Below are 27,636 nucleotides of genomic sequence, written 5' to 3'. Positions count from 1 at the left end.
GTATTTTCAGACTCACATCTGACAAGAGCCACTTCCATATGTGTTCCTTTACAAGGTAATAGGAAAGAAGATGTGGTCCTTTCACATTTTTAAATGAATAAAACCAGCTTTCAGCAACCTTTCCACCGGCCCTGATGAAATGGATATCCAATGCCCAGTAAGATTTACATATATCTTCCTGGGCTTGGCAAAACCCAAACTTTGTGAGCTCAGTGAACAGTTGTTTCTTTATCCACGGGAGAGCTGGGAGACAAGGGATGCCCGGGCTCACCCCGGCAAATACAGGACCTGCTACTGGAAAAGATCTAGTGCTGTTTGTTCCGTCCAGGTGGCTAAGTTACACTGGCTACATCAGTGTCCAGGAGGAAGTGTAAGAACTCAGGGGTCTTCATACATTTCCAGTTTAGGAGCTCCTTTGGTATACTTGCCCCTCACCCCTCCACCCCGCCAAAAACAATAAAAACACATTTTGGGGGTTTTGACTCCACAGTGAGCCATAGCAAGCCACAGGACTTCACCCACTGTGTGGGTCAGAGCCAGTGTTCATGCACCTGAAAAGACTTAAATGACTTGCTTGCTTCAAAAAATACCACATCCACATTTGCAACTCTCAGACAGTCCTAGTTAACCACCTTCTCCCTGGTACGGTCAGTACCCGAGATGTGCCTGGGGCACCAGTAGTTTACTTTAACACAACTCTGACAAGATGCACAATAGGAATGGGTCAGAGTCAGCAGCAGAGCTGAGCATCTGACCAGAGCTTCTTCCCCTGAGACCAGCCTTAAAGCTTGGGAGATCTTTGCCCCACTTTGTATCTATGCTCAGGTATCCTTTCCCAAAGGCACTTTTTAGCTACTCTCTGAGGTTTGTGAACACTGCCTGAGCAACTTGAGCCCTCTGCTGGATGTGTGTGGGCTAGTTTGTACCATGCTGACAGTATGCATTGCTGACACTGCAGGAAGGCCAAAGAGCTTAATAATGATCAAGAGCCACGATGCAAGTTTTCAGAGGCCCAGACAACATGACTTGAGGATCTTTCTACCTCTAATGACCACCTTCCTTTCATTTGTTACACAGTATTTAGCGATACTTTTGCAAATGTAACAGAAATGTAAGAAAATTAATTACAGAAATTACACCATTAGGTTTCTATGAGCATCAAAACTAGTGAAAGGTATAAATACGCAAAGCAAAAATAGAAGAGGTCAGAAATGCAGGAAGTATGAGAGGTGGCAGAATGAAATATGACTGAAGCTCAAAAGAGGAAAAGGAGAATAGAAATGGAGCCAAGCAAAAAGCAGCAGTGGAACTATGGGCTGTGTTGTGTGTGATTGATGGGTTGAGCCACCCAGCACCCAGCTCCCTTCACAGAAGGGACTTTGTGCCCAACGGTGGAGAGTAGGAACAGGGCCTCCAGCTCTCAACCATGCCAGGCTCTCTCTCCAATGCTGAGCTCTGTCCTGCAACATCAGGCCTGGCCAAGACCAGGTACTGAGCTTGGCAGAGGTCTGAAGAGTCCAACATCTCATTTCACAGATCACTCCTTCCCTTGTTAATTAGGACAGACAGACCTCATTCACAGCTCAACCAATCCCAGTCCTGTGTATACATTCTTCCTTTTGTAGGGTTCATTATCTCTAACCATTATCCTACACTTCAAATATCCACTTAGCACCTGCTTCTAGAGAACCTAGTGTCAGCAGTCGGTATAGCAGCAGTCCAAAAAAGCAGGAACAAAGGTGACGTCTTGCCACTGAATCACATACCATGGAATTAGCAAGGAGGTTCCTGTTCCCCTACCACAGGCACCATGACTGGGAAGCTGTACCAGTGGAAAGGCTGGCATGAGGCACCAGGTATTTGGGACCACAGGGCAAGTGTAACTGTAAGAGTAAAGGCTAGTTTTTAGGAATAGATAGCAAATTGTGATCAAATTTTTTATCGCACTCAACACTTACAGAGGTTGAGGGGCGGAGAGTGAGAAGCCTGGCTGAATCTCAGACTTTGCCCACCATTTCAAGGTTCTAACACATAGCAGGGAAGGCTGAGAATTTGCATTTCTAGCAAGATCCAGATCAAGGTACTAGTTTGAAACTTTACTTTTCACCTAAATAAGAGTTCAAGCCCCAAGATCAATAAAAAGAAGAAAAAGTATTCACATGTGCTAGAAGAAAACAGAAGATTCTGAAAGGCAGCAGTGCCTCTTTCCCTTCCACACACACATATCCAGAGCCCAAGAAATCTAGCTCTTAGTGAAAATAACTATAATCAAAAGCACAGCACAAGTCAGCTGGAGAAGTGCTGGGAATAAACCCTTCTATCCAAAAAAAGCTACCAAAAAAACAAACAGCCCATGCCAACGTGAGACAAGTGTACAGATGACCTGATGCTGAGAATGCTCCCAAGTAGGGAAGTTTATTGACCTGGAAGCATTCAGAATTCAAAGACAGGAAGGAGATGCTGGGAACTCCCTACTAGAATGGCTCTAAAAAGCAACCATCTACCTGAGTGATGGAAAAATTCCAGAAGTGTCATTGAGATGGTGGAGGAAAGACATGGGTGTATTACAATATAATAATGTCTATAGCTAGAAAATACACCATATAAACACCAGAAGGCCCATCAAAAGTCATGTACTAGAGAGGGGCATTGCAATGCTAAAATCAGTGGTGGTTTCATCTCCTCTGCATGTCAGGGCTGCCTGTAAGATGAGTGAGTGGTCATAAAGCAGAGCTTGTCAAGAGTAATAACAGAACCCTGAAACTAGAAGCCAGGTGATGGAACTCAACTGGTAGAAGGCATGATAGATAATTAACATTATCACCAGCAAGGTCAAAGTGGAAGCCAAAAGTGCTTGAGCCAGTTATGAAAGCAGTCGACAAAACACAGTGTCCTTGAATACAAAATAAAAGAGCCACCCGTACAGTATTACTGGCTCACACTAACAGAGGAAATCCAGAATGGATAGCCAAGAGCTGAGGGCAGCTTACTCCAGTAAAGTCATTTTACAGCTTGCCCAAGGGAACAAGTTTTTTGGACCAATATGCACTGGTTGAAAAAATAGTCAGATCCCAGGAAGAAGCATGCTGTAATAAGCAAAAATAGTGATGATATCCCCACCCTTCCTCAAAGGGGCCTATGGCTATTGACCCAAGAAGCCCGGATACCCAGAAGGTTCAAGGACTATGAAAATCAGCATCTGAATAATCACATGGAAGCTGCAGACACCCATTTACAGGGTAGCATCCAAGAGGCTGCCAGCATCAAGTGGGTCCAAGTAATAAAGCTCTCAGTGGTTCCAGGCTGAAGGACAAACATTTCCTGCTGCTGTAACTCAACAACTCAGCAGACACTATGATGATGGGAGAAAAGATGCTGAAAGGAACATCAAAGCAATGGTCCAGAAGGTTCTGGAGCAAGTCCAGCCCCTCCCATCTACAGTGAGCTGAGTTCTGCGTCTGAAAAACACTACTGGTATGCTACAAGGCCTGGCAAGATGTGAAGTCCTCCTCTGGGCCATCAAATAAACACATAACCAGACCTGCCAGCATCAATCCCAAGAAACTAAGCTGAGTGGCACAGGCAGCCATTCACCATGAAATGCAGTGGCACATCCAGAGTCAAGCCCACAACAGGGACCAGGCATGAGCCCAGCCTACTGCCAGATCCCCAGGACTATGCCATTGTCTGGCCAGCCCCACCCTGATAACTGAGGAAGTAGCAGTCAAGGTAGAAAAGCCAACCTTGGTATGCAAGCAAGTCATCTGGTAAGGGGTGTATACTGAAAATGAACTGAACTGCATACAGCTCAATTGGGGATGGCTTTGAAAGATCGTTCTGAGGGAAGAAGCTCCCCAGAGACAGTTTCTGGCAGTTTACCTGGTGATGTGTTTCACATGGAAAGAGACGGGGTCTGAAGTTAGAACTCAGAGTATGTGGTCATTGCCATGGGGTCAGGGGTCCAGAAAGAAAAAACACTGGCAGGTCAGAATGAGAAAATCCTGGGGTACAGACTTGTAAGTAGACTGGCCATAGGATGGAGCACCATGATGTCTGTCAGTTTGGCATCCACACCAGAGCAGCCACCTCGGAAGGGTTAGGCAACAAGTAAGTAAGGCAGCTGTCAGCCAGGCTCTGTCCTCAGCCATTCAGAGTTAATAGGAAGGAGGCATGGGTCAGAAATGAGAGCTTCACATAAGCTCACAGTAGAGACCTCACGTACCAAGAGATCCAACTGGCCAACTACAATGAGCCATGTGTACTCCCCAAAACGGTGCCATTCTTTCAAGAGACCCATCAGACACATAGGTATCTATACTGCTTCATCTATACATGGATAGGCCTCTGCTGAGTACACCCAGAGGTGTTCAGCTGGCACCACTGATCACCTTGTCTCTCCTCAAGAAGAGCCTGTTCCCCTGCCGTGGGGAAAGCAGTCAGCGTGCCTGCAGCTGTCCACACCTCAGTGAGGCTCCCGCAGGACCAGCCTCAGCTGCACATTCCTGTCTTTCAGAGTCATGCCAGGCCCTTCCTGGGAAAGTTGCTCTGGGGATTATGGGAAATGGGAATATGAAGGCCATTCCAATTTCAGCCCAACATAAGGTAATTCCAATAAGCCCAAGATTGATCAGGCCCACATCACAGCTGGACTGTTCCATCTGCCCTACCCTGCCTCTGTTTACTTCCTGTCACAAGTGTAGATTCCTAATCAGTGTCTCAGAGCTCCAAACTAAGCCACGTGCACAGATGCCCACAATACTGCTTTCATTCACAGCGCCCTGCTGCCTGGCTGGTCTTGAAAGACAGATGAGATAAAAATGAGGCACATATGTCCAATTAGGTATTGTCAGTCATTACTTCACATTCTGTTATATATCCAACAAGTTTTCAGCAGAGGGATTTAAATATTCCCTGTTTAAACACAATGCACTGAAAGAAAGAAAACTAATCAAAGTTCTAGACACTCTAGTTATTCAGTCAAGCTTTAAAAGCTTCAAGTATCCCCAAAAAGCCACAGTGTATGGGGGTGTGGGTGGCAGTTCCTGGGCACCCCACAGTTAGATGGACTGACAGAATAACAAGTACAGAAATCCTGACAAGCTCTCTTGAAGGGCAGCATCAGCAAGCATTATGGAGGAATGAACCCAAAGAATGAGATCATGAATCCGATAGCATATAAAAAAGATCATTTCTCTGGGGTAATTCACAACCAGTTACCATGAAACTAGTTACTTTTAATGTGTACAATTTTACAATACTGACAATAAATAATTAAATAATTTGCCTGGTTGAACTAGCGTGCCTTCCACAAACCCTTTTGAAGTTTCCTTGATAATTAATATTCCATACTCTATCCTCAAAACTCAAATATCTTTCCTCTACAATTATCAATAACAAAGACTGGATTAGAGAATACAAACAGACTGTTTTGATGGCATGACTGTGCGGGCACGGCGGGGGGGGTGAGGAGGGGTCAGAGAGAGAAGGAAAAATAGCATCAGCATCTGTCTGCTGCTAGCTTGTATACCAAACCAGTTACCTCTTCTCCAGGATAAATGCTGTGCCGGATTCCTGTGCGTCTCGCTTTGGCGCTACATTTGCAGAGTGGTCCATCATTCATCTATTGGAAACAGAATGAAATGCGTTTCTATTGGGGGGGAAATATCCACGCCACGCATGATGATGCCTCAGAAACTGTGGGGTTTAATGTCATAGAAACATGGCTCTGAAAAGGCTGTCACAGTGAGAAGATTAAATGGATGTTCCAGACCCAATAAAGCTGCAGCCTGTCTATATTGCCTGATAAAGGGAACCGGGTGACAACACTAGACTCCCAAGTTATTTGTGCAGCCATGCAGGAAATATCAATGTCAGCACCCTGTCTGCCCCATCTCCTCTTGCCTTTCTTTGGGACATTTTTTTTGTTGCTGTTGTTATTTTTCTTATTTCGGGAAAAATGACTTTTTAAAAGAAAAAAAAGCTTCTTTTTTTTTTTTTTTTTTACTTTATATCCTGTATGAGGTTCACAGAATGCTCTGGAGGTGATCTTCAGATTAAATTCTTTTAAAAGAAAATCTCAAGGGCCAGGAGCGTGGTCTAGTGGTAGAGTGCTTGCCCAGTATGCATGAAGCCCTGGGTTTGATTCCTCACTACCACATACATAGAAAAAGCCGGAAGTGGTGGTGTGGTTCAAGTGGTAGAGTGCTAGCCTTGTGGAAAGCTCAAGGACAATGCACAGGCCCTGAGTTCAAGTCCCAGGACTGGCAAAAAAAAAAAAGAGAGAGAGAGAGAGAGAGAGAGAGAGAGAGAGAGAGAGAGAGAGAGAGAGAGAGAGAGAGAGAGAAAATGGCAAATGTACTTCTGAAAGCAGAAAGGAAGGAAAAATAGCTATTCAATACAACACCATTATGTTAGAATACATTCTTCTTTATAATCTGAATTAATTTTACCACGTTGAGCCCCACACACCTTGAGTTCACTAGGAAAGAATCTGGCTATCTCACAGACAGAACTGAGTTCTAAGCACAGAGAGAATAAACACCACAAGGTTTGTGAACTCAAAAGACATGAATTCTGTTCCACAGAAAAAGATAATTCATCTAAGTGGCCCACACTGAGGCTTCTTAGAAGAGAGACAAAAAAAGCCACAAAAGCACACAAACACACACACACACACACACACACACACACACACACACACACACACACACACAGATGACATTTTTTACCCCGGGCATGCAAAAAATCAAAGAGAAGGCAGGAAGCCATATTATTGGGGCATAAGATCCAAAACTATGGACCAGATCATTTATGTAAGTTGAAAGACCAACAGAGAACTGACTCAAAATCTAGAGCCTTAAAAAACCATTGTAGCCATTTATTCAACATCAATGTACTGAACAGGGGTGGACTTCTTTTTCATATCATACTCTAAAAAATACAGTATAACAACTTCTTACATCACATTTATATTATATGTAACATTAGCAGCCTTCTAAAGATGATTTTAAGTGTAACATGGGATATGTGTAGGTTAAATGCAAATATTATATTAAAGGGATTCTAGCAGTAATAGACATTACTATCTCGAAGCAATCAGTTTGGATACTGAGGGATGCTTATATAGATTTAAATGTGTTTTTCACGTTCTAGGAATTTGTGACTTACTATATGTATCCAATTAAATATAAATAAAAAAAATGTCTTTGAAAGGCAACAATAAAGTGAAAAGCTTTGACTTTCTTTAACCTTTGGGGAAATATAAAGCTCCAGGTGGTATGGTAGAAAGATAACAATACTATCTAAAATGTATTATTATGATATTATCTAAAGTAACAGCTGGCAAATAACAGAAGTGATAAATTTCCATCAAAAATCACAATACTGCTCCTAAGGCCGGTCATAACTTCTAGTGATGAAAAACATGGAAATGGCAGAATGTTCAATGATTTCCTGGAGAACAGACAGTCTACATGTTTGTCTTTTACCAGGGTCTAGATGCTACATCAATCAGCCCTTTATAATCAGCTACATAGAGGTCAGAAACCCAAACAAAATAAGCCAACCAGTAAACCAATATAGATGCCCTGGCCAATCTCTGAATCCACAGAACTGGAATTCACAGAAATTGAGATGGAAGGTTCTGATCCAGACAAAATAACAGCCAATGATAAAGACTTACTGAAAGGACTCTGTTAGGGGACAAAAAAAAAAGGCACCAAAATTAGATTGGGATGAAGGTTATGTAACTCTGCCTAAAACATAACATTGTAAACTTATGGGTAAATTGTGTCATGTAAATTACAATTCAACACATTGCAAAAATTTTCATTCAATTCCAAGGCACTATAAAATGTATTTTTGTCAGTCATTCTATATTAATCCTATCAAAAAGTATTTTAAATAACTATCATCTTTTTTTTTTTTTTTTTGCCAGTCCTCGGTTTGAGCTCAGGGCCTGAGCACTGTCCTTGGACTTTCTCAAGGCTAGCACTCTACCACTTGAGCCTCAGCACCATTTCCAGCTTTTGTCTATGTATGTGGTACCAAGGAATCGAACCCGGGTCTTCGTGCATGCTAGGCAAGCACTTTAACCACTAGGCCAAACTCCCAGCCCATAACTATCATCTTAAGGCCAGGAGTTAGGCCTAGTGATAAGAGTGCTTGCCAAGCATGCCCAAAGACCCAGGTTTGATTCCTTGGTACTATATACATAGAAAAAAGCCAGAAGTGGTGCTGTGGCTCAAGCAGTAGAGCTAGCCTTGAGAAAGCCCAAGGACAGTGCTCAGGCCCTGAGTTCAAGGCCCAGAAGTGGCAAAAAAATAAAAATTAAAAAAAAAAGTATCATCTAAGAACTAGAAGAGCATTCTAACAGAATTTATTCTCAAAACGTAAATGCTAAGTTGTAAAAAATTTAAGTATGTTTTATATTATGCTTGATAATTTCACATACATACCTTTCTTTATATTTATTATAATATTTATAAAACACAAATCCTTTATAAAGATACTGTTCGTGTATGTGGCAGTGACTTGAACTGAAGGCCTGTGCTCACTTGACTTTCTTGCTCACAGCTACTGTTTTACCACTTGATCCAGGCCTCCAATCCAGCATTTTGCTGGTCAATTAGAAATGAAATCTCGATATACTTTGTCTGTCTAGGCTGACTTCAAAACTCAATATTCAGAACTTAACCTCCTGAGTAGCTACAATAACAAGTATGAACCACTAGTGCTAAAGATATTTTTAGAGTTGGGCACATCTTTAATCCCAGTTGTCTGGAGACTAAAACAGGAGATCACAACATTGAGGCTAGCCTGGGTTATAAAAGAAACTCCAGTCTTAAAAAAGAGAGAGGGCAAGGGAAAGGAAAATAAAGAAAAATGTATGTTTCATTTCAAAAGAACTTAGTATGTGAAAACAAAAATGGCTTAAGTGATATTGTCATCAGTACAAGCCTGCCTGGAAAAAAAAGAAAACTTGGAAGAGATCGTACCTGTGACTAGTTAAGAAAAATGGAATTTTCTAGGACAATTTTGATCACTCTTGCAGCAAGATCCCTTCCAGGTGAACTGCTTTTCAAAAGACCTACAAGTCCTCTGTCTCCTCATCCTACCATCCATCTCCTGCTTAATGATGCAGTTCCATTATCCTGCTCCCCAACACAGAATTCACCAACACTGTCAACTATGATTCAAGGAACAGCTGCCCAGGTGCTTATGCCTTGCTGCTGAGCTCTAAAGCCCAAAAGAAATAAGTTCTGCAAAAATGACACTCAACCCTGAGAGCACAATTCCATTTCAGTACTAGCCAACATGTATCCTATAAGCCCACAGCCATAAATGTGATGTGTGGGTTCACAACCTTCATAGCAAGACCATAAAAATCCTCGCACCTGGCCAGGGTCGTTGTACCACAGTTCATCATGAAGTCGGTCGGGGTGAGCCTTCTTGCGCTTAATTTCGGCGATGACATCAAACACCTCGGAGTCTGAGCTGCTAGAGCAGGTGCTGTCCTCATCGGACTCACATTCTGATTCACTGGCACTCTCTAACAGGGAGTGGAGAAAGCACAGAGGTTGTAGAAATCCATCAAATGGTTTTATGTGCAGACTTTCAAATGACTTGAGCCTTTATGCCTAAGCAAATATCTGAGGGACACCTCTACAACCAACTGCTCAGCAATGCTATGAGGCAAACATAGGTATATATAGCCTATAAGGTTAAGTCATAATCTAACTGGATAAACAAAATATAGATTTTTCTTACCATAAAAAAGCCAAGACCAAATTAATGGATAAATTAACACAGTAATGGAGATACATCCTTTCAAACTCTGTCAATGCTAGTGGCTACTCAGGAGGCTAAGATCTGAAGATTATAGTTTGAAACCAGCCAAGGCAAGAAAGTCTGTGAGACTATCTCCAAATAACCACCCAAAATCCAGAAGTGTAGCTGTTGCTCAAGTGGTACTAGCCTCGAGGAAAACAAGGGACAAGCCCCAGTAATGGCACACACATGCACACAAAAAACAACTTCAGCCAGGCACCTGTGGCTCATGCCTATGATCCTAGCTACTTTGGAAGCTGAGATCTGAGGTTCAAGGTTCAAAGCAAACCATGCATTCATAATAAATAGTCATAGCCAGGCATAGTGGCTCAAACCTGTAATCCTAGCTACTCAGGAGGCTAAGATCTGAGGATCAGGAGGCTAAGATCCGAGGATCGTGGTTCAAAGCCAGCCTGGGCACTAAAGAAAGTCCATAAGACTCTTATCTCCAATTAATTGCCAGAAAACCAGAAGTGGCATGAAGCTCAAGGGGTGGGATGGTAGCCTTGAGCTGAAAAGCTCAGGGACAATGCCCAGGCCCAGAGTTCAAGTCCCAGGATCGACAAAAAAAAATAGAGAAAAAAAAAAAAACTAGTGTCTGAAGGAAGGAAGGTTGATTCCACTACTATGCAGGTTTGCTGACTATAGGTTAAAAAAATAAATAAATAAAAAGAAAAAGAGAAGATTTCAGTTTGGGGCTATTTCCCAAAGGGCCAAGATTAAGCAATAATAGAAGCACAGAGTCTTGGCCTAATGCCTTTTCCACTCACCTAAATCTTCATCTAGCTTTGTCTTCGGAGGTTCCCATGGAGGTCTAGCAGCCTTGGCTTTTTCTTGTCTGCTCCCCAATTCTTCCTCAAATTTGTCATATAAGTCACGGAGTCTACTTGTTCCAACCACAGTAGAATCTCCCTTTGCAAAATAAAAGATCAAAAGGGGAAACGATATGAATAATGACCATATCCAAGACAGATAAGCTATTACAATTTATCAAAGAATTTTTAACAGCATTTTTTTAACTCCCAACTAGACAAACACTGAAAAACAAAATGCCCAATTCTGGCAATGATCACCTGAACCTAACACACTTGCATAGCTGACAATCCTCACGTAAGCCTACTTTGTCATCATTTAGGAATATTAGTCACTCATGGACACCTTTTGACCCTGACTTTCAGAGAAAAAAGAAGTAGTCTACGAATCTTCTCCTCTCTTATTTTCACCCTAAACTACTGGATGAAATTTTTTCATTCTATCTATTCTTTTCCAGGATAGAAGTCACTTCAAATTTTAAATGCCCACCCTTCAACTTGATAATATCAAAATATTAAATGTAGAACTTACAAATATTAAAAAGAACAAAGGTAAATCATAACATCAGCTACCCAGAACTGGTCATTGCTTTTCTCAGGGCCATGAAAGCTCTGACATTCCTATCACCATGTCTGAGCCACAGGTAAAAAAAAACAAAAAACCCACACAGGCAGATGTTCAGGCCATAAAGCTTATCAGCCTCCCTCCTAACAATATGCCTGTAACTATGTAAGACTAAATTGCATGTTTAAACCCTCTGAACTCCAAATCCTTAGTGTTTGTTGTTTGATGAATACCAGCCAGGCCCAGTGATTGCAACCTATAATCCACCTACACAGGAGGCAGAGGTAGGAGAGTGACAGCCCATTCACTTGAGCTATGAAGGTTATAGAATCTGAGATGGGGAAATAGTCTTAGATGACAAATGGACCCCATAAAAGCAGAGAACCTCTGCCAATAGGAGTCAATGATGCCATAGAAGAGGCAGGCAGGAGGTATTCAAGACATGACAGGAACTTGAGCTGCAATGCTGGCCCTGAAAATGGAAGGGATCCATAAGCAAAGAAATACAGATGGCTTCCAGGATTAGAAAGAGCCTTCAGTTGACAGCAAGCAAGGAAACAATAACCTCTGTCCTCTAGCCCCATTGAACCTAACTCTGCCATCTGAATGAGCAATACTACTGATTTTCTCCACAGCTACAGAAAGGAACATAGCCCTGTCAACACCATGATTTAGCCAGTGAGTCCCAGATTGGACTTATGACCACAGGTGCTATGAAAAGAAATGTGTGATATTTGAAACCGTTCAACATAGGGAATTGTATTATAACAGCAAGGAAAATAAATTTCTGAAGCAGCCAGCAGCAAATGGATTAGAAGGGGCAGCCCGGGCAAGGTACTAGAGGAAGGCTTCCCCATCACACCCTTCACGCCCTCTGTGTGGACACAGGTATGTAAGATGTGTGTCCAGGTGCTCGCCATCCTTCGATGTTAGAGGCCACTCAGGAGACAGTAGAGTCTGGCCATTTCTGAGCCACTGAGTAAGCAACAGCCAAGGCCTCCCTCCATATGCCTGTTCCAAGACAAACAAACTTGGCTCGTTTAAGACAATTCAGCCATGAATCGTGACTCACAGCAGCATACCAGACAGAATGCTTGTTTGCCAGGGATGTCTGAGGATTATCTAAGTAAGGAACACATGGAGTGAAAAACTCAGCTCAAGAGCTTTCTGTTCACTCCAGGCATGCAAACCGTGACTTAGAAGCCTATTCTGGTTCATCAAATAAAATATCACACCCATAGTGGGAGTTCCTAAGGCTTTCTACTTCCAAAAGGAAAGAACTGTCCTCTCAAGTTCAGACAAAGAAGCAAAGTCCTTCACTTAAGATATTTTGAACTTTAAAAATGTAAAAGCAGGCCGGGAGTTTGGCTTAGTGGTAGAGTGCTTGCCTAGCATGCACAAAGACCCAGGTTCAATTCCTCAGTACCACATGCATAGAAAAAAGCTGGGAGTGGTGCTGAGGCTCAAGTGGTAGAGCTCTAGCCTTGAGAAAGTCCAAGGACAGGGCTCAAGCCCTGAGCTCAAGCCCAGGACTGGCAAAAAAAAAAAAATGTAAAAGCAACCCACATTCCACTGACTATACTTCAAATTTTGGATTCTCATTTTTTTTTCTTATTCTAAAGTCTGCACCATGCTATGATGCTGTCTTGTGCTGCTGGGCAGTGGCAGTGCCAGTTGATGACATCACCACAAAGAGATACAACCAACACGCTACTGTGCAAAGTACTGTGCTGTCAGCACATGTGGAATCAGGTATCCAGTGTGTTAAATGGGATAGTCAATACTGCATTACAAGGTAGGCCTCCTATTAGATGATTTTCCCTAGCTACTTGTTACTACGTATTACATGCACTTAAACCTTAAGGTATTTTGATTAACAAGCAATTAACTATATTACTCTATTGTAAGTCAAGCAACATCTGTATTTTCACAAAATTATGAACATCATAAACCCAGTTTTATCTAACCCCATGCATCAAATCCCCCATCCCTAATGTCTTAGCCCTAAATCTGTACCCAGTCATTCCTCACTAACGCATTCAGCCAGTGCACATTATTATGTGTCTATCCTAATGATCAACATGGGCAGACATAATAGATGCTGTGCAAAATGCTACAATACACAAGGCAGCCCCACAAAGAACCATCTGGCCCCCAACACAAGAAGCACTAGGTGGAGAAGCCCTGGTCCACAGCTTCGCTCCTGTCAGGACCTACCACCTGATCCATGGGGTCGCTGGAGTAGTAGTTTTCTGAATGGGTGCATCGAATCCACACGGGCTTAAGGAGTTCCTCTTCTTCCTCCTCATTTTTGTCAGGTAGGGTCTCCTCTGGCTCCTTCTCTTTGATGGAGGTATAGTTCTTCTCTTTGCCAGAGCTCTGGCTGTCACTCCACCTGTCTTTTTCTTCCTCCCAACGAGCTCTCTTCTTCTCCCTGCTGGGGGACCGACTTGAAAGCAAGTAAAGAAAGTTAGTTAATAGTCATACTCTCCTATTGCATAAACTATCTAATGCATTCTTTTCACCTGAAGACAGATGCCATGCCATCTGTGACATTTAATTTTATTAAACCAATGATCCCCAAAGACTAGTTTGCTAGCATCAGAATCTCCTCATGTTTACTTGTTTAAAAACCTACTCCAGACCTACTTACTGATTGACCATCTCGGTGGCTGGGGCCCAAGATTCTGTATTTTTAGTAGTCTCTCCAGGTAATTCTGGTGTGCATCCAACAGGTTCAGAGACACCTCCTAAGCTGTAACTCCTACAAAAGAAGGACATGTGGGAAATATTTGGAAAGCTACCTATATAGATAGACAGTTGAGCAATGAGAATTTTAGCCTTAAATCTTTCTTGTCTTGCAATGGATTGTTAGCTGCCCTAACAATCTTTTTGGAACTCAGGCCTGGCTATTACCACATGGTAAAGCAAAATTTTGGCTAGTTCTTTAACACTACATCCATTAGTAAGGAGGATGAAACAAAGCTGTCACCCTGAATTCTTGGCACTTCTATGCAAACACTTATCCTATCAATGTACTTGGAGGATAAAACCTACAGAGTAAATTTGAACTTCCCCAAACTTACAGTTCTTGAAAAAAAAAAAAAAAGCCAGCCAAGCAGGATCACTGCTTTATTAAACCAGCTCCATTAACAAAGGTGCAATAGAAAAAAAAAAAAAAAAAGCTTACATGGGGATCCAAAGTCAAAAATAAACATTTTTAATAACTTTACCATTACCTTTTCATGACCTCCCTTTTTAAGACCTCACTCCAGATAGGCAGCACCAATAAAACTCTTTGCAAGCTCCATGCCCACCCATCCTAATAGTAAGGGTTTTCTTTCTTTCTTCCTTTCTTTTTTAATCCTTGTCACCATGGAAAAATACTTAAATTTGGAATCTTCTTAATCACTACTAAAATGCTTACATTTCATCTCACTTTTGTGACAAGCTTGTAATGTTATGCTAAAATTTGTAAAATTAGAACTATGGTCTTTTTGATTCACTGGAAGTAGGTTTTGTTTGTTTGTTAATTAGTTTTTAGAGGATACTGACTATAAGGCATTGTACCTGTTGATCAAGTGTTTTATTTACCACTTGAGCCACATCCCAGACCCGAAGAGTGTGCAATTATGATAGTTCATCTGGCTGGGTGCTGTGGCTTACCTCTGCATCTTCAGCTAACTGGGATGTAGAGATTGAAAGGATGAAAGGATCCTGGCTCACTCCAAGCCCAGATTAAAATTAGGAAGGCTCTATCTCAATGATAAATCAGGCATGGTGGCATATGCCACATGTGCAGGAGGCATAAGTAAGAACACTGGTCCAAGACCAGTTCAGGCTAAAAGCATGAGACCCTGTCTGAAAAAATAAAGCAAAAAGGGTTGAAGATGGTGGCTTAAGTGGTAAAGAACTTGCCTGGAAAACACGTTCAAACCCTAATACCATACAAAACAAAAGAGAAGCCAGGAGTATAGTCTGGTGGTAGAATGCCTGTCTAGCATTCGCAAAACCTTGGGTTCAATTCCTAGGTACCACATAAATAGAAAAAGCCAGAAGTGGTGCTGTGGCTCAAGTGAGAGCACAAGCCTTGAGAAAGACAGAGCTGGGTGCAGTGCCTCACATCTGTAATCCTAGCTACTCAGGAGGCTGATCAAGGTTCTCAAGCCAGCCAGGGCACAAAAGGACCTGAGGCTCTTATCTCCAACTAACCTCCTGCAAATGGGAAATGGGACTTGGCTTAAGGGTAGGGTGGTAGCCTTGAGCCAAAGACCTCAGAACAATGCCCACGCCCAGGGGTAGGGTGGTAGCCTTGAGCTGAAGAGATCAGGGATAGTGCCAAGGCTGAGTTCAAGCCCATGGCCCACAAAAGAAAAAGGAGAAGAAGGAGATGACGATGATGAAGCAGCAGCAGCAATAGCAGCAGCAGCAGAAACAGAGAAAAACATAATTCTATTTCAGTATGTATTATAACCTTCCCCAACCTTATATTTTCCAAGTTTATAACTGCCTACAAGCCTGGAACTTAAATTCAGGGCCTGAGTACTGACCCTGAGCATTTGTGCTCAAGGTTAGTGCTCTCTACCAAGTGAACTACAACTTCACTTCAGTTTTTGGTACTTAATTGGAGATAAGAGACTTAAGACTTTTCCTACTCATACGTTTCTAACTGAAGTCCTCAGATCTCCATCTCCTAAGTAGCTAGGATTATAAGTGTGAGCCACTGACACCCAGCTACATACGCCTTTTTTTTTTTTTTTTTGGCCAATCCTGGGGCTTGAACTCAGAGTCTGAGCACTGTCCTTGGTCTTTCCCAAGGTTAGAACTCTACCATTTGAGCCACAGTGCCACTTCTGGTTTTTTGTATGTGTAGCACCAAAGAAAGGAACCCAGGTCTTCATGTATGCTAGGTAAGCACTCTACTACTAAGCCAAACTCCCAGCTCTATATATAATTTTTATAGAGATCTTTTTATGTATACTCTCTGCCTTACTATTTAACTTAGAAATTCCTTCTCATCTGAAGACCAAATAGTTTATGTGTTCTTACTTTTATACTATATATTTCTACTATATCTCTCCAAGATATAGGGCAGAAATCTAACTTCAGTTATTTCCTTCAAGTGGCTTTGCCAGCTATCAGTGTTTCCTCTGATCTGAAAATGCTATTTTCTTCCCTTGGGGGACCTGTGCTCCTGTACTTCAATTCCTTTGTCCTCTGCTATATCTTTGAGTTTTTTCTCCCTTGGTCCTGAGTATTTCCTACACTTATTGAATGCTATTTTAGTTCATTTAAGTGTGGAAGTGAATGTATTTTGTTTGGCCTGGTATTTAAGAGAGCTTTCAGCTCCTAGTGACTAGTTTTGTTTTCTTGCTGTTCATTTGTTTATACTTCCTTAAGTCTTATTCATATTCTCACACTGAATCATCATATGACCCCCATGAGGCAGACACCAACATCTCCCATAAGGGAGCAGACACTTTCGGAAACTAATCACTTACCCAATATTGTAGTTAAAAGTTAATACACTTAACATAACATTCTGCCATGTCCTCCCGGCCCCCCTAAAAAATTCCTAGCTAACACTTGGCTACTATTATTACTTCCAACATCAAGAAATACAAGCAAAAAACCCATCCTTACCCCATGTGTCCTGTATGACAGATAGTGACAGCTCATCTGTTGTAAACAATATAGGTATTCATTTTCTAACATATTCAGAGGGACATTTAAGAACAAAAATAAACTTTTTAGGACTCTCAGGCACTCCAAAATACACAATCCAAACTCCAAACTGTTTCTTCTTAATAGTATGCTCTTCTGCAAGCTGTGATAACTTTTCTTCCCTTACAACATATGCATCCCTCTTTTTTTCATCTACTCCATCATTAGAATGCACAGAACCCAAGTGCTGGAGAAGGCACTGAATCTAGACTTCCATCACTTACACATTAAAAATCACCAAGCTCCAACAGGTCCTCAGTGACGCCCAACATAATATCCTGGCTTCTCTCCTGCTGCCTCTCCTCCTCCTCCAGCCCTTTTCTCACTTCTAGTCAAACTTGCCTAATCCATGGCATTTAGCATTTCTAATTGAAGGCTCTTTCCTCAACCTTACACTTGGATATCCAACAAACTACCAAACAAATTCATCTGTTTGTCTCAGATTGTCAAGATCCACATAATCCAAACTTGCATTCATCCCTCTGCCTTTCTTAGGGTCCCGATCCACTTAGGAATATGATCAGACCACAGGTGATCACCCCACATTGTTCCCTTTGCGTTCATCTGATCAGTTATTGAGGCCTATGGACCAAGTCATACTCTACTTTTCTCCATTCCCACTGCAAATACTTTGCTAGGCCAGTCACGTTTCAAGTGGATTACTATAGAAGCCTGTAAAACTGAGCTTGACACTGGTGGCTTATGCTTGTAATCCTAGCTACTCAGGAGGCTGAGATCGGAGGATCCTGGTCCAAACTCAGGCAGAAAAGATCCCATGAGACTCTTATCTCCAATTAACTACTTAAAAACTGGAAATGGCACTGTGGTACAAGTGGTAGAGCCTAGCCTAGAACACAAAGAGGCTCAGGGACAGCACCAAAGCCCTGAATCTAAGCCCCCACACTGACAAAAAAAAAAAACCCACAACCTAACCTCAGAACCTCTCAAACCAAACCTGACATGAGCTCTCCTCTTTTTCCCTCATGTCCCATTCCCTAATGCATTACTGCAGTATCAGTAAAATGTCATTTCACCAGCACTACTGTGCATCGGGTTAGTCACTGCTAAGTTCCAGAACACATGTGCTCTTTCCTTTAAGGTGAGGCTAACATATCACTCCCACCAGTACCATACCTGGAACATACCAGGATACCAGGTTTTTAATTGTTTGGTAGGTAACAATGGCAGGTAAAGGAAGCTCCTTGCCTGGACCTTTGTTCTAATTTTGAAAGCCTCTAGGTTTCAACACTAAATTGGAATCTTTTGTTAAATTTTAGTTTACTAAATGAAGTGTATAAATGAATGTTGTTTTTATTTTAAATGCCTAGTGGACAAATATTAATATAATTCTACAGCTTAAATACCAAGAGTTAAAACTTTCTACTATCCAAGTTTAGCCATGGACTGGTATAAATTTTGGAATCAGCTCCTGGTTAACGTAACACCCTTTCTGAAAACAACTTGCTAATATTCTATCCAGTACTTTTATACCCCATAGTCCTAGGAAACACTGTCCTGTGGTTTTCTTTCCCCTGGTTGAGTCTTTCTGCTATATACCATGAGCTGAGCTTTCCTTTCACTTTCTTCAGTGTTCTAAAACAGGTGGAAACATTTCTGGATGTGTTACAAATATGACTTTTTCTATTATTCCATGATCAGCTTATTATAGTTTTCTGCTTCTTGGGTGAAATTTGCTAGAAACCAATCCATCACATTCATGTACTTATTTTTTAGTAAAATATATAACATGTTATAGTTTTTAAATCTCCTCAATTCCTAAAGTATGCTGGACCATATATAAAGTTGTATATAATTCTCTTTTCTTCATTTGCCACTATAAGCTGTATGATCTTTCAAACGATCATTTATTTATTTCAAAAGATAACTCATTTACAAAGATTATTGTATTGCTTGCAGTGGTTTCATTTTCATTATTTTATATTTAAATCATCTTTCCTGTTTTTTCACTCCTCTACCAATTAAGCCAAGTGGCAGCCTAACAATGACAGTCACCATTTCTTTGGCACTTACTCTAAGGCCTAGTTCTAAGTGTTTAATGTGGTCAGATAACTTTCTACCCCAGGGAAACATCTGGAGATTTCACTAGTATATCATCTATCTAGAAATAAAATCTATCTGAACAGTTTTAAAAAAAATTTGCAGAACTGACTGCTTTAACTATCCTCAAGTAATGCTGACGAAACTCAGACTGTATAAAAGACTTGGCTGCTAGAAGCACAAACACCAAATCTGGATCCCAAGAGATAATCCTACAGCTTTTTCCAGTTTCAAGCCCTTGCTTACCTTCCAGATCTCTTATACTCTTTTTTGTAGGACCTTTCCAGAGACGGTGATCTTCGGCTGTCCCGGTGCCTGTGTCTCTCCCGTTCCCGCTCTCTTAAAGGAATTAATACACAGAGCTGTTTGCAACAGAAAGACTCAAAACCATCGTCTCTTTACTAAGTGTGTCTTCTAAATAAATGGACCATATCTAAGCATTTTTAAGGCAATATTGACTTTGGGGTTTTTTATGCTTCCTTAATTTATTAGAGGAAAAAAAGAAGGAAGCTGGATGCTGGTAGCTCATGCCTATAATACTAGTTACTCAGGAGGCTGAGATCTGAGGATCACGGTTCAAAGCCAGCCCTGCAGGAAAGCCCATGAGATTCATCTCCAATGAACCATCAAAAAAGTCTGAAGTGGAGAGATGGCTCAAGTGGAGCAATGGCTCAAGTGGTACAGTGCTAGTCTTGAGCAAAGAAACTCGGGGATAGCACTCAAGATCCATGACTAGCACCAACGAAAAAGGAGATTTTCTCTCTGTAGAAGTTAATATGACAGTTTTTACTGATTTATTTAAAGAAATTATGGTTAGGACTAAGTAATAAAAGGATTTTATCGTAAGCTTATAATCAGCCAATCCTTGTTTATTTGAAGGTCTCTCATTGATTTCCAGAAAACTCAATGCATCTATGAATGGGATGAAGGACAATTTTAAGTTTTGATTATTTTTAACATCCAATCAATAGGATTTTACTGATGTGTGTGTGTGTGTGTGTTTTCATGTCTTTACTAGGACGAAATTCAGGGCCAGGGCATTATTCTTGAGCTTTTTTGCTCAAGGATGGCACTCTACTTTATGAGCCATAGCTTCACTTCCAACGTTTTGGTGGTAAATTAGAGATCAGAGCTTGCTCCCGCTGGCTCTGAACAGCAATCCTCAAATCTCAGCCTCCTGAAGAGCTATGATTATTTGTGCAAGCCACTGTTACCTGGCAAGAATGATACTTTTGATGATTGCTCCTCTAATGTACAGGAGTTTAAAAGTCCAATTTGAACACCAGCAATACTGTGAGTCTGTGTAAACTACTAAGCATAGTATGCTAGCTCTACATGCTTACTGTGAATGGGACATCCATAATGCTACCCATGAGGTAGCACAGCTCAGCTGGGCAAAGCCTGCAGCATGCTTCCTCAACACTGAAGAGCAGCTGCATGGGGTATGCACCTACAGCTATTTCCTTTCCCATTTCCTAAAGTCACCTTGATCTCTCATGGTTTCAGATACACACATCCACTTCTTCACAAGCCTTTTCTTAAAATTGTACATCCTAAAGCACTTTTTTTTTTTTTTTGGTCAGTCATGGGGCTTGAACTCTGGGCCTGGGTACTGTCCCTGAGCTCTTCAACTTAAAGCTACCGCCCTATCCCTGGAGCCACAGCGCCACTTCCAGATTTCTAGTGGTTAACTGGAGACAAGAGTCTCATGGACTTTAGTGCCAGGGCTGGTTTTGAACCATGATCCTCAGGACCAGCTAGGATTACAGGCACCTGGCTCCTAAAGCACTCCTGCAGTTGATATTCCGCCATAGCTAAAGAAGGAAGATGAAACTTGTAAAACATCAGATTCACTTACACTAAGGACAGAAACAGCCAGAGTACAAGACTACAGAATCTGCATAAACAATGTAATATGCAAATTTAGGTAGTTTCAGTGTTGCTAGTATACTTCTAAAAGTTACAGAGTTATACTCCAAAGGGAGCTAACTATAAAGCAGCTCCAGGATAAGCACCTTCCACATGTTATAAAACACCTCCAATATAATCAAAGTCCAGCGGAGGAGGACAGAGCTTGTGCACAGAAAAGGAGCACCATTCAGAATAACAGAGATTGGATGCCTTCTCTGACGGCACCTGATTTACTGGAGACGTTCTCCAGTAAATGGACACATCTGAGTTTCTTCAACTAAACACAGAACTCGCATTCTAAGTTTCAGTGGAAGAATTTGGGATGTACAGTACAGCCTGATAACTGCTCTAATTACAGCATCTCAAAATGAGAGGAAAAATGCTACCTAGAAGTTTCCCAACAGCATGCTGTCCCAAAGACAGTAAATAACAACATTGTAACGTCTAAAGACAACTGCTTACAAACTCTTTCATTCAGATTCTCACTGCAAAATTATAACATGTGCCAACTGGTTCATCACAGAATTAGGAACAAAACTGTCTAGAAACAGTAGTTCATGCTATAAACAGATTTTTATAAAGCTAATGACTCCAGCCACCTCTGCAAGAGGTTCCTTCCCACCTTCCATTGGGCCATCAGAGACAGAAGAGCACAACTTGCATTTCTGAACAAACCCAACCTTCTGAGCAATACTCTTCACAGCAGAGAATAATCACTGCCATTTACTGGCAAAATTTGGTCTGAATCAAACCAATGCAACCATAAAGAAAATATACAAACCAAATTGAGAATGGATTCTTGTCATCAGCAATGTACAAACAACAGAAAGTATACCCATTCTACAAACCCAAGTAAAGTAGCTGGTCTGGGAAACTCCACTACATATAATAGCAAAGTTGCCAAAATGAATAGAGGTAAACACAAAAGACAATAAACACAGTCAAGGGCCAAGAAAGCAACATGCCATTACTACTTGACAACTAAAAAAGACCTCTAATCTTCATAGACACAGAATTTACCATCAGTACCAATCCATTGCAGTACAATCATTTTGTGCCCTTTCATTTTTTAGCGCAAACCAATGACTCAACTTTCTGACCTAACAAACTCTTATCTGCTTCTTTAAAAATCTAATTTGAGGGCTGGGAGTTTGGCCTAGTGGTAGAGTGCTTGCCTAGCATGCACAAAGACCTGGGTTCGATTCCTCAGTACCACATACATAGAAAAAAAGCCAGAAGTGGTGCTGTGGCTCAAGTGTTAGAGCTCTGGCCTTGAGAAAGCCCAACGACGGTGCTCCGACGGTGCTCAGGCCCTGGAGCCCAAGCACAGAACTGGCAAAAAAAAAAAAAAAGACAAGAAATCATGAAAAAAAATCTATTTTGAGGTTTTGCTAGAAACACATATAAACATAAACTTTGAATGTGAATTCAGAGTTTCTAGAAATTCATCTGGAATCCCAGTTTTAAAATCACTTGCTTAAGGGATAGGGTACATATCTCAGTGGCAAGGTAGCCCTGGGTTCAATTCCTGGTCCAAAAAAGACCAACAAAAAAAAAAAATAGTTTAAAAAAAAAGACTGAACTGTTATACTAACAAAATACCAAAAGAAAAAAAAAAACTAAAACAACAACAGAAAACACCAAAACTCATAAATCCAAAATGGAATGATTTTGCTTTTCTTTTTCTGCATGTCCTGGGGCCTGAACTCTGTCTACGCACTACTTCTGGGCTTTTTGTTCTTTGTGCTCAAAGCTAATGCTCCATTAGTTACACCACAATTCCACTTGCAGCTTTTTTGGTGGTAAATAAAATAGTCTCATGGACTGTGCTACCTAGCCTGACTTTGGACTGCAATCCTCAGATCTCAGTCTTCTGAATAGCTAGGATTACAGACATGAGCCCCTGGTACCCAGCAACAATCATACTCTTTAAACACATTTTGCTCAAGATGAACACATTCAGTGGCAACAAAATAGGCTAAAAGCGATTCTGAAAGAGGTACCTGGACAAGATGTAACAAATCTAACTTCATTTTTGTAAATAAAACCAGAAGACAACAATGTTCAAGACACTTTACCCTAAAGGAGAAAGGAAAGAAAATCGGAAAGCACGTTTCCACTTGAACTCTTTTGATTCTTGATTGGAAAAAAAAAAAAAAAAAAAAACAAACACATGCAGGTCACCAATTTCAAAATAGCTAAAAATTCTGAAAATTGATGATGATGTTCACCTGAGCAAAAAACTACATCTCACCTAATCCCCCCAAAAACAGTACACGATCTTTCATGATATGGGGTCGTGGTGAAAAGGTCAATCATGTTTAAAAACAAAAACAAAAAGCCTCAGGAAAGTGGTAAATTTGGCAGATGTGGTCATTTTCTGACGAGTTAACGTGGGTGGCTGTCTCCTCCTCGGGAAAATTCTATATATTCTTTTACGTGTGTCCAGCGAGTCCTCACCTGCTCCGCTCGTAGCTGCGGTGCCGCGTGGGAGTGCGTCCCCGCTCGTACTCGGAGCGGTAGCGGCCGTCGGGTCTCCGGCGGTCGGGGCTGCGGCCTCGCTCCCTCCGCTCCAGGGAGCGATGCCTCTCCCCTCGCCCGTGGCTGTGGTCGCGGTGCCGGTGGTCGTCGTAGTGCTTGAGCCTCTCGGGGGACCTGCGCTCGCTGGGGGCCTTGGGGAGGGGGTAGGGGGGCAGGTGTCTGAAGTGGGGGCTGCTCCCGTTGCTGGCGCTGGCTGGGAAAGCACTGGGGCTGTTCTGGAAGCTGCTGAAGTTGGGAGGGGGGAAGTTGTGGTGGGAGTAGCCCGGGGGGTACTGGTAATTCACCTGCTGGGGCAGGACGGGCGGGGGCGGCGGATGGGGCATGGAGGGAGGGGGCACCATGAAGGGGAAGGCGCCCTGCCCAGGGGGCGCCCCGGGCGCAGGGGGGTTGTTGGGACAAGGCACGGGAGGGGGCATGGGGGGGAAACAGGGTGGCACGGGGAAGGGGTGCCTCATCTGGTGGTTGGGGAAGGGGGGCCTGACGGGGCACGGGGGGAGAGGGCCTTGTGCCGAAGGAGGCATGGGCGGAGGGAAGGGGACGAAGTCTGGTCGCGGGGGCAGGTAATTGGGGGCTGGAGAGTTGGAGAAGGTGGTGGCGGGAGCACTGGGGGGTTCATATTGATACTGCGCGGGCGGCTGCTGGGGGTGAAGCAGCCTCAGATTCTGGGGCCTGAAGGCCGGGGCGGAAGGTCTGGCTCCGTGTCCTCCCCTTCCCCGAGGACAGCCTCGTCCCGGGTGGAACGACATCCTATGACTTCATGAGAGGAAAGAAAGAGGAAAAAGTTTATTTAAAAAAAATAAATAAAAATAAAAGGGGGGGTAAAAGAGTGAGAGAACGGGAAGGAGGAAAGGAGGGAAGGAAGAAAGGAGGGAGGGAGAGAAGGAAGGAGGGAGGGAAAGAGGGAGGGAAGGAGGGGGGGTCCCTGTGTACACTAGGGACCCACCACCCTCCCAGCACTGGGATACTCCACTCCTCCATACTAGCTTTTTTCTGATATCTGAAACTTTATGGCCAATAAACTCTCCTGTCTCAACCACCTAGGATCTCAATGATTTTTTTTTTGGCCAGTCCTGGGGCTTGAATTCCAGGCCTGCACATGGACCTTGTGCTTCTTTTGCTCAAAGCTAGCACTTTGTCAGTTGAGCCATGGCACCACTTCTGGCTTTTTCTGTGTATGTGGTACTGAGGAATCCACCCCCGGCTTCATGCATGCTAGCCAAGCACTCTACCACTAACCTCTACTCTACACCCAGCCCCATCAATGACTTTTTAAAAACGAAATAACCTACATTCTTATACCGTGTTTCCCTTCAGTCACAGAAACCCCGATACCTCCATCCAAGAATTACTAACAAAGTGGAGCTACTGAGGAATACTTGAGTGCGCAGACAGATGCCCATATGACGTCCGTCACACGTTCTGTCAAGACATGCTTTGCACAATCCAGCAACAGTTTATTCTTATTGACTACTGGCTATTTTCACCGCCACATGCCCTCTTCCAGCATCCTTCCTGCTTTCCTGATCCCCTCCCTGGACAATCATAACCTATCTTCCTACCAAATGGGAACACCAACACCATACTAGAACTCCCTCACTTGTTCTGCCTATGCACCAAATCTACTTGCATCCAATATCCCAATTTCATCCTCTGCCAATTCCTTACTCTTGACAAAGCCCACCCTGCCACACTCTGGATCCCATTTCCAAACCTGAAATACATGGTCATTTTCAGCTACCTGACTTGATATCTGTGGAGCATTTTCTTTTCTTTTCTTTTTTTTTTTTTTTTTTTGTGGGTCTTGGAGCTTAAGCTCTTCAGCTCAAGGCTACCACTCTACCCCTGGGCCTGGGCATTTGTCCCTGAGCTCTTCAGCTGAAGGCCACCATCCTACCCTTGAGCCAAGCCCCACTTCCCATTTTCTAGAGGTTAATAGGAGATAAGTTTCAGGTCCTTTTGTGCCCAGGCTGGCTTTGAACCTTGATCTTCAGATCTCAGTCTTGTGAGTAGCCAGGTGCCAGTGGCTCATGCCTGTAATAGTAGCTATAGCTGAGATCTGAGGTTTGTTTGGAAGCTAGCCCACACAGAAAAGTCTGTAAGATTCTTATCTCTAATAAATCACTCAGAAAACTGGAAGTGGTGCTGTGGTTAAAGTGGCAAAGCAGCACTAGCCTTGAACACAAAGAGGCTCTGGGACAACACTCAGGTCCTGAGTTCAAGCCCCAGGACAGGCAAAAATCAAACCAAAAAAAGAGATGAAGCTCAAGGGCCCTAAGACTAATTCCTGGAGCCAATTAATGAGTTAATTATAACAAATAATGAAATGGTGACTAATTAAAGAATCAGAGTTCTGGGACGTTTGGAGCTTGAATTTAGGATCTTGAGCTACTTTGACATTTTAGCTCCAGGCTAGCATTGTAAGGCTAGAGCCAAACTTCCATTTCCAGCTTTTTATTGGTTAAGTAGAGATAAGAGTTTCTAGGAAGCCAGGCATGGTGGCTCAAGCCTGTAATCCTAGCTACTCAGGAGGCAGAGATCTGAGGATCAAGGTTCAAAGCCAAAAGGACCAGAGATTCTTATCTCCAATTAACCTCTAGAAAATGGGAAGTGGGGCTTGGCTCAAGGGTGGGGCAGTAGCCTTGAGCTGAAGAGCTCAGGGACTGTGCCCAGGCCAAGTTCAAGCCCCATGACCCACAAAAAAAAAAAAAAAAAAAGTTTCTTGGGCTTTTCTGCCCACGGCTGCCTTCCAACCATGATCCTCAGATCTCAGCTTCTGAGTAGCTGGGATTACAGGCTTAAATCACTAGTGCACAGCTAGTCTGGAATATTTTATTAACTGTTATGGTCTGGATTCCTAGATCTCTACATGAATTTCCTTTGTTTTATGCCACTACTGAAAGAATGACCATGCCGGCCTCTCACCATGTAGCTAAATCCTCCCACTCACTATAACCTCGCACCTGTTTTGGCTCCTCACTCTGTCCCAAGCAATTGCAAATTTTTCACATCACTTACCATGTATTGCCTTGCATCATGATATACTGTCTGTATTCATCACATCTTCCACAAACAATGTAACTTCTGCAAGACAGAATAAAATATTATAAGCTTGTTTTCTAAACTACAAGTGCCAGAAAACACTTCTGCAATTATCTTAGTACTAATTTTCAATTCCACAATATACTTGGCCATAAACAAAATGAAGAGCATAGTGGGCTATACTCAAGTTTCCAAATAAATTTCAAGATGCCATTACTACTTGCATAGCTAACTCACACTGAAAAACAGTTGTAACCCACCTTTAGCTAAAAGATTAGGAGGAAAATCATTTCTTCTTCCTTCTTTCCTCTTTCTCATTCATTGTAAGCATGGACCAGTAGCACTACTGGGTTCTAAATCCTAGCTACTAAGTGCAGATAGAAAATTATTGGTTCAAGGACAGCCTGGGCAAAGGTACTACAAACCCTACCTGAAAAAGAAGAAAACCCAAAAAGCAAAAGAACTCAAATGGCAAATACAAGGCCTTGAACTTAGGCCCCCATGGATATCAAATAAGGTAGAAAATCACAGTGAAGCTGGGCATTGTAGTTCACACCTGTAATCCTAGCTACTCAAGAGGCTGAGATATGAAAATTACAGTTCAGAGACAGCCCAGGCAGGAAAGTCCAAGAGATTCTTATCTCCAATTAACCATCTAAAAGCCAAAAGTGGAGTTGTGGCTCAAAGACAAAGCACTGGTCTTGAATACAAAACCTCAGGGACAGCATCTAGGCTCTGAGTTCAATCCCCAGGACCAGCCCCCAAAACAGTGATACTGGCATTTAAATTCAAACATAACCATCTAGTTTTATTATTTGTTATAATTTTATTACTTTTACCCTCAGTGCTTCCCATAGAAGAGTACTATAAATATGACTTTCCAAATACTTGAACTTCTATAAACTATTATGCCAAAAAAAAAAGCTATTAAGTGAAAGACTTAATATAGAAATATCTTTCCAAAATCTTCCTAACTCAAAATCTATTAATAGTTTCAGGTAGATTTTCAAGTAAGCCACAAAAAAAAAAAAACCACCAGATAAACAGATTATTATTCATTTCTGCACTGTTTGGATTAAATCTGGGGTCCAAAGGCTTACTCATTGCCAAAAGAATCAAAGCCACCATTAATATGGTGCCAAGAAAGAGCCCAACAGG

General features: G+C 42.2%; 1 protein-coding gene across 2 annotated transcripts in view; it reads right to left on the bottom strand.

Moving 5' to 3' along the window:
- The window catches only part of Drosha (drosha ribonuclease III), a 124,826-nt gene extending 98,311 nt beyond the window's left edge, over nt 1-26,515 (bottom strand). For both annotated transcript variants that reach the window (XM_090332096.1, XM_090332097.1), the window contains exons 1-8: nt 26,455-26,515; nt 23,359-24,192; nt 19,234-19,326; nt 13,859-13,969; nt 13,423-13,654; nt 10,599-10,740; nt 9,396-9,550; nt 5,540-5,620 (exon numbers count right to left, since the gene is read on the bottom strand). In XM_090332096.1, the coding sequence (XP_090188222.1) occupies nt 5,540-5,620; nt 9,396-9,550; nt 10,599-10,740; nt 13,423-13,654; nt 13,859-13,969; nt 19,234-19,326; nt 23,359-24,192; nt 26,455-26,474 (1,668 nt within the window). In that variant the 5' untranslated portion in view covers nt 26,475-26,515. The remainder of the gene's footprint in view (nt 1-5,539; nt 5,621-9,395; nt 9,551-10,598; nt 10,741-13,422; nt 13,655-13,858; nt 13,970-19,233; nt 19,327-23,358; nt 24,193-26,454) is intronic.
- Between the last annotated feature and the right edge of the window lie 1,121 nt (nt 26,516-27,636).

Source organism: Megascapheus bottae, chromosome 4 (genome assembly GCF_031878675.1).
Source record: "Megascapheus bottae isolate mThoBot1 chromosome 4, mThoBot2.hap1, whole genome shotgun sequence".
Taxonomy (NCBI): Eukaryota; Metazoa; Chordata; class Mammalia; order Rodentia; family Geomyidae; genus Megascapheus; species Megascapheus bottae.
This window is presented reverse-complemented; position numbering and strand designations above follow the sequence as displayed.